This window comes from Nomia melanderi, chromosome 2 (genome assembly GCF_051020985.1).
Source record: "Nomia melanderi isolate GNS246 chromosome 2, iyNomMela1, whole genome shotgun sequence".
NCBI classification, from domain to species: domain Eukaryota; kingdom Metazoa; phylum Arthropoda; class Insecta; order Hymenoptera; family Halictidae; genus Nomia; species Nomia melanderi.
Window position 1 is genome coordinate 21,381,572 of NC_135000.1, and position 12,005 is coordinate 21,393,576.

General features: G+C 42.2%; 1 protein-coding gene across 7 annotated transcripts in view; it reads left to right on the plus strand.

Annotated features, from left to right (window-relative positions):
• The window catches only part of KaiR1D (Kainate-type ionotropic glutamate receptor subunit 1D), a 312,990-nt gene that overhangs the window by 245,807 nt on the left and 55,178 nt on the right, over window positions 1-12,005 (plus strand). For all 7 annotated transcript variants that reach the window (XR_012998106.1, XM_031971502.2, XM_076365256.1 and 4 more), the window contains exon 6: window positions 9,079-9,220. Coding sequence is in view for 6 of the 7 variants with exons in the window: in XM_031971502.2 (XP_031827362.1) it covers window positions 9,079-9,220 (142 nt within the window). In the remaining variant the exon portion in view is untranslated. The remainder of the gene's footprint in view (window positions 1-9,078; window positions 9,221-12,005) is intronic.

Consider the following 12,005-nt stretch of genomic DNA (forward strand, 5'->3'; position numbering starts at 1 on the left):
AGGAGAGAAAAAACGCGAGGGGAGGCTTAAATATCGCGGATAAGCGACAGCGGGACGCGATTAAATGTTGTTCTGGCTCTCTCCTGCGGTTTCCATTACGCGGAACTCCCGGTTCCCCGGCGGACACGGTGGTATCCCGGCGAAACTTCGCATTATATTAATGAATTCGTGTTCCGACACTCGAACGAGCGGAATCGAACGAGACGGCTCTCCCCGTCGTCGCAAAGACGTGCTCTCGCGTGGAACACGGACGGAATTTGCACGTTCCGACGATTGTTTTTAAGTGAGCGAAATTTCGAGCAGGCTTCAACGGCGAATATAACTTTTCACCGCGGAAGTTTACCGGCGGAACAAAATGAATTTCAAATTGCCGAGCAAGTTGTCTGACCGAGTTTCTACGGTTAGAGTATATAGAGGCGAAATCTGTCCGGCGCGGCGGTGCCCGCGTTTATAGCCGGCCGCGGAGAGATTATTGGTATCGGCGCGCAGGAGTCAAAAATTCATCGAAGTCGGGCCACGATATGATTGCCGTACCGATATTGAAAAATATAGAGGCTATTAGCGGCACACGCGAACACTCGACGGGCTGTTAATGTTGAGCTCCAATATTCAGAAACTCATTTCAATTTGTTTGTCCGCGTCCGAATGATCGCGCGTATCAATTTTTCATGCTCGGTGACGTGCAGCTGTTTGTTTCAGATGTCATTTCTTTTCGAGTGATTACAGCTGCGAATTGAGATTTCATAGAATTGCCGAATTGCAATTGAACTCTGCGATTTTGGATTTTCTTAAGTGACCAGTGTTTATTGTTTTCTTTTAGAGAAAGAGTATGTGAAACGGAGTACGTGAAATACGAATTCATATTGAATAATCATTGCTTGAATGCGAAGAATTATTAAGAATATTATATATATCCAAGAATGTAGAAAGTAGTACCGTTTGTCGTTAGGTAACGAAATTACTTTTCTAATTTACAAGCATCTCTAACTGGAATGCGCTGTAAAAAATAGCAATCTTATTCTGGATGACAATTAAATAGTTATCTGTTTTCGAAAACATTAAACGCGTCCAATCTCAGAGCTCCAGATGTAATTATCGTTAATTCTGAGGATTACGGAGCCATTAGCATAACCTGCCACGAAATGTAAATTAGTATTTACTCTGAAGATTGAGAGATGCTTAGCGATTCCGTATTCATCGTCAGCGCCTTGAAATTCCAAGATAATACTCCGCGTCTAGAACCGTTCAACGCTATTGCCCTATACGAGCCAAAAAGTACCTATCTACGGTCTCGTTTTAAAAGATTAGATTCCCGCCGCGTTCATATTTCACAATTTCATGCACGTTTAAGACATAACGTTTACAAATTCGATGCCAAGGATATCAGTATAATTCTCGAATCTCCTCGATCGTATCCTTCGACCGTAAAAGTGTTCGGTATCGACTCCCACTATCCGGATACCGTTAATACCTCGTCCCGCGAACTGTCTTTAATATCGATTTATGCGATTCTTACATTTTTACTGTCGCGATAAATTTTCCAATTCTGACAATAATTATTCCCATTCGTTAACAATCCGCGATCTTTATGCCCCGGCATTACAACATTTTACTTTATAATCCTACGTCCGCTGCCAACTTTCTTTCGGCCCACGAATCTGGAACACGACAAACAAAGTTAACATATCTTCCTCGACATTTTATAGCACCTTATAATTTAAGACAGAAGGAAATGCGCCCATTTGTGAATTTTCGCACGAAGATTCTCGAGACACTTGCAATAGAGCGGATCGATGCAAACGAAGTTAGATAACGAATCGAACGGCTCCTCCCTCGAGCGGCGCGCAGCATACTGATCCTATGCGGTTCATCATGCGGTAATTAATCCAGTCATCAATCTGAATACACAATCCGAGGATCTCATTATTACCATTGAAACGACCGCGTTGACTACCGATGTAACCGTCGATATATCCATCAATCTTTTTACCTCGTTCGTTCCGCAACGAAGAACATCATCGACCTATGAATACAAAAGTCCACCGCAAACGCCGACAAGCATATTCTGCGCAGAAAGCTCGATCAAAAACATACAATATTTTCGTGCGAAACTTCGTGTCCAAGATGATCAACTTCAAAAGTGTCTCGATATTCGCGAATTACGAACTTAAACGTCCAAGCTCAATTATCTTAGACACAAACTATAACACGAGAAAATATCGCTGCAAATTTTCGACTTATCTTTCCCGGTGGTATCAGCCTGTTCAATTTTCTTCGCGATTTCATAAGCACCGAGCGCGGTAACGGACACGAAACCTTCGATCGGCCACTGCGTCTCGCTCGCGCTTCTTCTTCTGCCAGTCTCGCGGAATTAAAAAATTCCTCGGGACTGGGCTTGTCGCCAGTGATTCCGCGGCAGTATCTTTTCGGTCGCGGCAGCCTATCCTCCCAGGAGGACTACTATCTCGGGAGGTATCTTGAAAAGCCATCTAGAACGGTGACGAGCCAAGTAAAGTGGCACGAGAAGGAGTCGACCGGGTTCAGCGGGAGGAAACGCGACGACAGGAATGGGCGGGGCGAGGAGGGAAAGAAATAAGAGACGTTGCTCGGCTTACGCTGGACCGTTCGAGCCTTTTGAGAATAGAGCTTCGATGATGGTATTAAGTTAAGGTTGTGGAGAGGGGATCTGTGTGGACGTGGAGGAAAAGCGAAGAGGAAACGAGCGAATGGACGAGCGTGGAACTGGTTCGATCGCCTGCGCCCGTGCCCATCGATCCCTTATCATTCCCAATGCAAACTTTACACTCCTTGTTCCCCGGGTATCGCTTGAAATAAGCTCGGCTGTCAGGCCCCGCGAACTTCGATTACCGACCAGGTGTCCGACGAGTTCGTAAAACTTCGCGGACACGAATGGATCCTATTTGAGATCCCTGTTTCACGTGCACGTAAATACACGCGCGACTGCGCCTGTAGCGAATGGAACTGGATCTCGTTTTGTAAGATTTTAGACACGTGTGAGTCTGTTGAACGTGTTTGCTGGATTGTTCATAATAGTACGTCAGCTAGCAAGTGGCCAGTTTTAAGTGGGCAACACACTTTCTGTCGTGCCCTTACAAGTTTTTCCTTTACTTTGATCTTCAAAGCAATACGACGTTTTTTCGCGTTAAGAAATAAAACGAAGTTAGTAAACGAATCTATAGCATTCACGAATTATTTCAATTCCCAATCGTGTATACACGTGTGTCTACGTGGAGCGGTTGAACGTGGAGTTATATGGTTTCATTTTGGTAGTTTTGAAAAATGCAGAAATCTTGAATGAAATATGCATATGAGATTTTATGTAAAGGATGAAAATGGAATCTTCTTTGGCTTTTGTTTTATCATTTATCGTTTAGTGATTATATTAAACGACACTTGTAACGGTGTATTTCTACCATTGTATATATTCTGTAGATCTCTGTAGGGGCATAATGAAATGGCAGAGAGAATTCAGTTGAAAAGTTTCACGACAATGTATATTACCCGTGCATGAAGGAGTAAATATGTGGAACCGTGAATAAAGGCTTTTAACTCTTTAATATCTGGTTTACGTGTACACATGTATTTCAGACACTGTGTTCTCCCTCTGTAATTTCGCGCCTTGAAGATCTTTTTACATTAAAGTACGTGAAATAATGTACAGTGTGAAAGAGACAAACGGAGTGATTCTGTCTGTAAAAATAAATGAAAAATAGATGTCTACGATAAGATTGTTTTTCTTGAGAAAATTTCGTTCGAGAAAATCAAAATATGCTACTGTCAGTGAAGGAGTGATTCTATACATAAGGTGAAGCGATGTAGAAGAAAATTGTTTTGTTAAGGAAAACCAAGATTGTCATCCGTGGAACGCACGCACAATTGGCTGACTTGATTGGACCGAGGTGTGTAGTCGACAAGGGGTTGTTCTACATATGAGAATAAGTAATTGACGTGGAACAAGGTTTTTTCATTCGAACTCCCACTTTCAAGAAAGTCGAGTTCAAGCATGCTTTTCCGATGGTTAAACAAACATAGCTGTAGATGACAAATCCTTTAACTGGATTTTCTGGAAACCGGAGTCGGGAAAGTACATAGTTGAAGGGGCGGTTTTATAAACCGATATGTGCAAGAAAATACTGCGTTTCGACTTTGGATTACTAACCTTTTTCAAGAGAGACATTTCATAAACTTTTTCCTGAAATCCACCTTAATCCTCTAACGACGAACGAATTTTTGATTTTTCAGTATGAAATCACGGGTTAGTTTTATTTGTTATACAGATGCGTCCTAATAATTAGATAAAGACTATCTAACGTGACTAATAACTAACGGGACAAATACTAACTAACAACAACCTGATAAAACACTCAAGAGATGTTAAAACTTAGAAATATTTTCTAAAATATTTAGAACGCGAACTCCATATTGCCCGCGGTTGGGAGGTTAATAATATGTAATAATTACACGCAATCTAATGGATAATACAAAAATAACCGAATCCTTTATTTCCAATAATTCAACTTCAATTAGCAAAATATTCCTCAATATATCCTCACACCCTACCTAAACTAACTTTCACAAAAACTCAGCTCAATGGTGCAACCCAATGTTCTGCAGCATCCTCTTGCACGCTGTAAGCGTCAGTTTACGAGGGGCAGTAAACCCAGATAATCCACGATGCATTGTTTAGTTGAACCGACAATTTGGTAGCCTCGCGGACCGTTCGATCCGCAGTAAAAGAAGGAAAAGACCGTCGGAATATCTCGGAACTTAAATACGACCGTAGATGGTCGGCAGCTCGGCTGAGAATTCGTCGTAGCGGAAGTCACGCGGAAACCGCTTCTGAATAAAGAAGAAACGAGGCAGTCGTGCCACTAGACATACACACGTATGTACATCTGTATAGGTTACGCTTAAACGGGAACCGCGTTACAAAGTGGACGTGCATTTTTAAAGGAACGCCGCGCTGCGGCGTTGCGTCGCAGCGACAGCGTCCGCGAGCTGCGCCGGACTCAAAGAGAATTGCGCTGGCTGCGCCCTGGGTCGGTGTTACACTGACGAACTCACAAAATAAGAGACTTGACCCTTAAGGGCAACACAACTGCCGAACCACGGAATTCCCGTAATTGCTGAATCGCTTCCAGACAAGACGGGAGCGGACAACGAAAAAGCTAAATTGGAAAGACTACTCTTTCAACGTTGCGTCCAGGGCTTCGTGCTTTTGAGCTGATCCTTCTGTCAATTAGTCTTTTGCAGTCGTGTTCTCGGTTTTCCGCTTGAGGAGTGTATATCAGTGTTATTTAATTTAACTATAGCTTAACTCTTAGAAGCTGCCACTGAGGGAATCCATGTTAACAGCAGGTTGGACGAGAAGTATCGTATTTTTAGGTGAAGTTTGAAGATTCGATACGTTGAATTAAAGTTCATTTGAACGGTGTGTTGCACGTTTTGTTCGGAAATCGCCTGTTGTTCTTTTCGTTTATCTGTTTGCAATATTCATTAGTGGCGTTATGGTGTAAATGGGGATTAAATATTGGAAAAAAATGGGATGACCTTCGGACAATGTAATGCTATTATTATTTGATTTATAGACGAATGTATAACTTGGAATTAGGAATCCCAAAGAGTACGAAGAATGTTGGAAACTATGAAAAGCGGGAGAGTGATGTAACTGTTGCGGTTGTGCCAAGGAACGTGCCAGTCAACGAATTTCAATAAAGTTCGGTGAAAGAATGTTTAATAATAGATTCACGGACATTGATTGTGCAGTTTATTGCATTGTTTTCGGGGAAGTTGGTACCGGATTGGGGTGATCTATAAGTTTTTTGGACATCCGCCAAGTTGACGTTTGGTTACCGTTACAGGGGAATATAAGTGGCTTTCATAAAACGCCTTTATAAGAGAAATAACACTTTAAGTAGGATTGCAAATGAATTTTCAAATGTTTGGTTTGAGTTCCAATAATATTGTCAAATACTCTTGGTGAAGAATAATTCAAAAATGAATATTATTTCTTTATATTAAATTTTAAAGCGAATGTCATTTTCTTTTCAGCTGTAAAAATACTAATAAAAAAGTACCTATCTGTTAGTACTTTAATCGTGAACAGAAATCGTAAGATAAATGATTAATGGATCCTTTGATATCACAATATAGCAGTTAAAAAGAATGCTACAATATAAAGATAAATAGTCCAACTCGCATCATTCACAGATATCAAGGCAATATACACAATACACAACTTTCCCCCATTTATCACGTGTGAAATTGACACAAGGGACGAACGATCGTTATCACCACCCCAGAAACCAACACCAAACCCACTGCCTGTTGCCTGCGGCGTTTAAATCAGAAACATCAACCAATTACCCTACTATTATAGAACCTCCCTGTCTGAGCATCTCCGAAGAAAGGAGCCCCAAATTCATCGAGCCCATTCAAACTTGCTAATGGTCGTATTAATAGCTCTCAAATTCGACCAAAGGGTAGTTTTAGTGCTGCTTCTAGACTCCGCAACAGTAAATCCGTGTCGTTTAACCTTCGAATAGGGATACTTAGGTCTATTTAGATCCAGATTTTTAAATACTTCATTCAACTTCTCATCAATTTATGACTAACTTGCGTTCTCAGTTAAATGCGTCATTGTTTACGAAAACGTCTAAAATATCCTCCACCAAAACATTAACCCTTAATGATATCATATGAAACCAAGACCTCAAACAGAAATTATCAAAATGCCCTTCTGTTCCTTTGTAAAAACTTAAATTTCCCTTTTCAATTCCGAATTCTCAGTCTTTAACACTTTGCACCGGGAAGTATTCCGTTAGAAATATTTAACATTTTCTAACTAGACACAGACGATATTTTTTTAAATTAACTCAAAGAGAAATCGCAAGTAAATTGAGAAACAAAGTTTGTTTATCCCAATATTGCATTATACACAGTTCAGTATTGAATATCAAATTTTATAGTTTTACTACATCAAATCTGAAAGTCACCTCTCAAGTGCAAAGGGTTAGGTAAACGTAGGCGCACAATACGAAGAGCAGGGATTCCTCTTCCATCTTCCGTAAATGACTAACAATGAAACAGTTCTAACGCGCAAAGTTGCGAAAGAAATCACAGGGTAAGGGGTTAAACTCAGCCTTGTCGATACACCTCCATAAATCCGGTTCAATCATGGGAAACTCTCCTACGGACACTTTCCGCGCTGTAAAAACCGGAAGGAGCACTTTTACACCTAGCTTCTTCTTCCAGCATGTAACCCCCGAGGTATTCCCAGCAGCGGCACGTTCGTGTTTCATTGTTCCACGGGAGATTCGAGGAAAGTTTTCGGCGGCCGGCATCGTCATCCCTGAGAAGACAGGCCAGTGCCGGAAAACGACTCGCATAAAAGAGACTTCCCGGTGAATTATACAGGCCGCATGAAAAATTCTCGCGATGAGCGGTGGTCCAACTTCAACGGGGTGAGGGGCGCATAAGGAGATTCGCATTATCCTGCATGTTGGATGAGGGGAAGCGAGGCAGGCCGACCGGCAGCCGACTAGAGGCTCGGCCGAGCGATATGAAATTTTGATCAGAGAAGTGTACAACCGGCACCCGGTGTATCTCCGGAATCGGAAGTTACTCGTCCCGCGGGGAGGACGCGAGCGAACAGCGCTGCCGAAAGGTCAGCGCTGCTTTTGATCAGGCTTCTGATTCGATCTTTCGTTTCTGCGCCCTCTGCCCACTCGCGTTGTCGGATTCTGGAATTTTTCAAACCTTGCGAGTGACAGAATATGAAATTGGAATATCTCGCGCCGACCCGATTGGTAATTAACCTCTGGAAGTCGGCGTTGAAATTTCAATGCAGTGGATATTTATTTTTATTTGTTCTTCGTTTGTGAGATAAAAAGTAAATCCAATGCGATTAAGTGTACCGTTATTGGTGAATGGTATATGGGAATGAGAAAGTTACAAATAATGATTTGCCACGGTTATAAAATTACTGTAATTAGTGGAGATATTAAACACTGTATATTTGAGATTAAAACGATTTTTATTGTACATCATTTAAATAAACGGAGGTCTTCTAGATTCAGCTTTCTATTTTATACATATAGGAAAGTTGAATTTCGTCGACGCGGCGACACTGACCCCAAAGTTAGTTAAATTTTCACCGATCGGGTCGTAGACTCGTTACGATACGAAGCGGCCTGCTCCTTGTACTTGTAACAAAACCCACCACGCGTGTTCGAGCTAGCACGTTCGCATGTTGCTACGTAATCGGATTCTGATGACGGGTGAATTCACGGTGAATCGGTGTTGAGCGCACGGACAGTGTAGAAAATTATTGATGCACCGCCACGGTGAATCGTTAAGCATCGCTGTCGGTTTACCGGCGAGTCGAGCGGTGTCGGTTAAATTGTTTATCAAGCGCAAACTACGTTAAGGTTGTTCCGCCAGTCGAAACCGGTTTCATTGTGCTAACGGGCTGATTGTTATTGAGCTACAGGTCGGATAGTGGCAATGGGACCATTTGAAAAGTTCGATTAGCGCGCGGTTTATGAAACATTAGTATCGATCGGAATATATTGTGGAGATTAGAGCACGCCTCGATGCGTTTGTAGCATTTACGGCCCGCCTAAATAAACAATTCAGTTATAATTTCTGATAGCTTCGATTACATATTATAGTCGTGACGAATGAAGAACAATGAAAGGATAGAACTCCTATCGAATTCTAGGCTTCCATAATACATCGTATAACACATAATTAACAAGCGAATAATTTAACTTGAGTTTAATGAACGTTGACATTTTCAAACAAAAGGGATCCTATTTTCCACTTAGAAATATTAAATTTCTGCAACAGGCAACATTATTTTCGTTACGAAATAATTAACGAAGAAAACATTCTCTCTCAAAGCCATTCACGAGTTGAATTAAAAAACAGTTTGCCAATAAAAATAATCTCCCACTTACGTCCTTCATAACGGAATTACGCGGCATCGTGAAACACCCATGTGACCCTATATATCACGGCTACTAACACGAGTATCCTGTCCGTTTTCTGTTCCAGGCCGATGCTGAAGCAGATAAAGAACTCGGCGGAGTCGCATATTGTACTGGATTGCTCCACCGAGAGGATTTACGACGTGTTGAAACAGGCGCAGCAAATAGGGATGATGAGCGACTATCACAGTTACCTCATCACCTCTCTGGTGAGTCTTTTAATTAAATGGGAATGTAATTAACGGGGCCGAGGCTCGCGCGCCGGTCCCACGACGCTCTTTCCTCGTTCCGAGGGCGACGGGCCTCTCGACACGGCCGACCGAAATTAGAACTGTCCTGTCCGAGTGTGTAAGGGTTGCGTGTCGTGCGTTGATAGAAACTTGCCACCCTAATTCAATTGGTCGGGTTTCTCCCTTATGATACTGACTATGGATCGCCAATAGATTCTCATTCCACCTGGAGAATTTTTCAAGATTCTTTCCCATTAACTGAATCGTTATTCTTAATTAATATCTCACTAACACAACTGCCACGAAAATTAGGTGCGCTTGGTTACAATATTAATTATTCTTTCATAACAACGACAAAGAACATTGGAATTAACGATTAACTCGTTAGCATAGTTCTTAAGTTACACTATCATTTAGTTACTCGCGTTCCTAAGTATTCTGATTTGATATCAGTTTCCTTTTTGCAATTGCTTTCAAGTAATTTGGTGGCTCTAGATCACCATGGCAGTCCTGTTAACTAGCTAATAATAGAAACAATGCTAAATGTCTATAACATTATATTTATAACAAATTAAAAAAAGCAAACGTTCCACATCAAGTCAAGTGGTATCTTAGAGTCACTCGAGTATAGAGATTTAACCAGGCGCGTCCCTTTGGAAGAGTAGTCTCCCTCGTCACCCCCGAGAGTAAGTATAAAAAGTACACCTCCCGCGATTGTAACCAATTACTCTCTCAATCTAGCTACCACTTACGTACACCTCCCTTCCATCAACGCTTACGTAAACTAATTCTTGCGGAATAGGTGGCCGACTCGTTTATCACTCAACGATCTTCCTTCGGAACGTTCTCCCAGCTCGATAGGGGATGAACGAGGAGTTCGGGGTGGCGTTCGTGATCGGAATCGATGAGACCCGGGCCAGGGGAGTCACGGTAAATTATCGATAAGAACGCGAGAAGGAATCGATAACTGCGGACAGAGCCGGGCTGTCGGTTAGATTGGCTTCCGCTGTCGTTTGTCCGTGGCCTCCGTCCCTCGAATCAACGTTAACGGGACGAACGTGAGGCTCCGCGGGCTGACTGGCTCGCCTGGCCGGGACTTTAATGGAACTTTCAGGCGAGAACGACGCGACGCGTTGGCGGAGGTGCCCACCTACTACTCGTGTAACGCGCCGCGTTTTATTAGACTTAAATTACGCGGGCTTGTTCCTCCACGGTTGCTCGGGGAAAGAATACGGCACGCCGAGGGGGAATATTGTACGGTCTTATTGACTACGTTCTTTCGGCCAGATATTATTTTTCCGCTCCGGTACGATCTTTGTGTGCCCGGAGATCTACAGAGTGCGCTGCTTTTAAATTGCTCACGGTGAATTAAGGGCTATTTGCGCTGATTAATTTGCCTGATAAGGGTAAGAGTATGTTTATTGCGCGATACCGCGCGTTATGGGCGTTGTAAAAGGGAGGATGCTGTCGTAATGAGAATAAGTAGACCGGAGATGGTTCTGTTGATTTCTCTTTTGATTAAATTCCTTGGCGTTTCGTAGTATATTCTGCGCAGTGATTTGTTCTATAGCGAAGTGCATTCAAGCTGGACGAACCGTGTATTTCAATGCTTCTGAAAGCTTTTATTTGTTTTGCGTGTTATGCAATATTTGCGATTGTTTTCAGTAGTATAAAAGATTTTCAGTTAATTGTAAGAAATTCTCCATCTATTTCAATTGAGTCTTTACTTTGTTTAACATTTTGTTCCTGAATGGTACATATAGGTACCGCGAACATTTTATATTACGCGTAAAGGAAGATTGTACCGCACGGAGATCTTTGCTTATGACTGACAGCTCAAGTACATGTATTTTAGTTCATTAGAGCGCACTCGTAAGTTCCTTTCACAAAATTCATATTGAAAAATATACATATTCAGGGACGAACGGGTTGAAAGTAACATGTAAGAATGCTACAAGAGAAACAAAGAAATTCGTATCGCCCAAAATTATATTTTCTTCGAAGTTCAACGAACTGAATCGAAAATCCGTTCTTAAAACCCACGAGGATAAACTTTTTGTTCGCCTCCTACGAATTCCTTCCGAATACGGGGTCCCTTTATCTCTCCACTCTGCCTTAATTCTACATGAAATCGATCGTCGGCTTGAGGTGATCCATTAAGGTAGAAGTCCTTGTAACATTAAACCCGTTTCTGCAACCATGCAAATTCAGGACGACCTTGTCTGCATACACCTGTATGAGTGTGTATTTATCCGCAACAGAGTTTCTCGTTCTCCGATCGGTTCCTTGATCACGTTCATGCATTAATGCACGTAAAAGTCCGACCCCCTTTGTCGTTGTTCAACGCAAAGGGACTATTCCCAAGGTTCGAGCAGCGTGCACGGGTTTCTGCGACTTCGTTTCACGGAGGGAAGGAGGCGAACGAGATCGTGGTACGTGTTGTCGCAGAATGGCTTGGGGGCGCGATCGTTGCAATATCGCCGATCATATCCTTTCTTTTTCAACATTCTTCCTGGCGGCGTGAAACAGCGTCGGGGACACGAGAATAAAGTTCTCGAAAGACGGATGCACCGGATAGAAGTATCGTGTAACCCGACAACGGAGCACTACACGTACATCTCTGTATAAAATAGTTTCGATCTCTCTTCTCAGCTTCTTTAAAATCTCCATTTCAATCAATTTCCTCGGCGCATTAAGTTTTTGTCTCGAGATACGTTAATGGCAACTAGATATATTCTGTTTTATAGCACCGAAGAAAGATAAT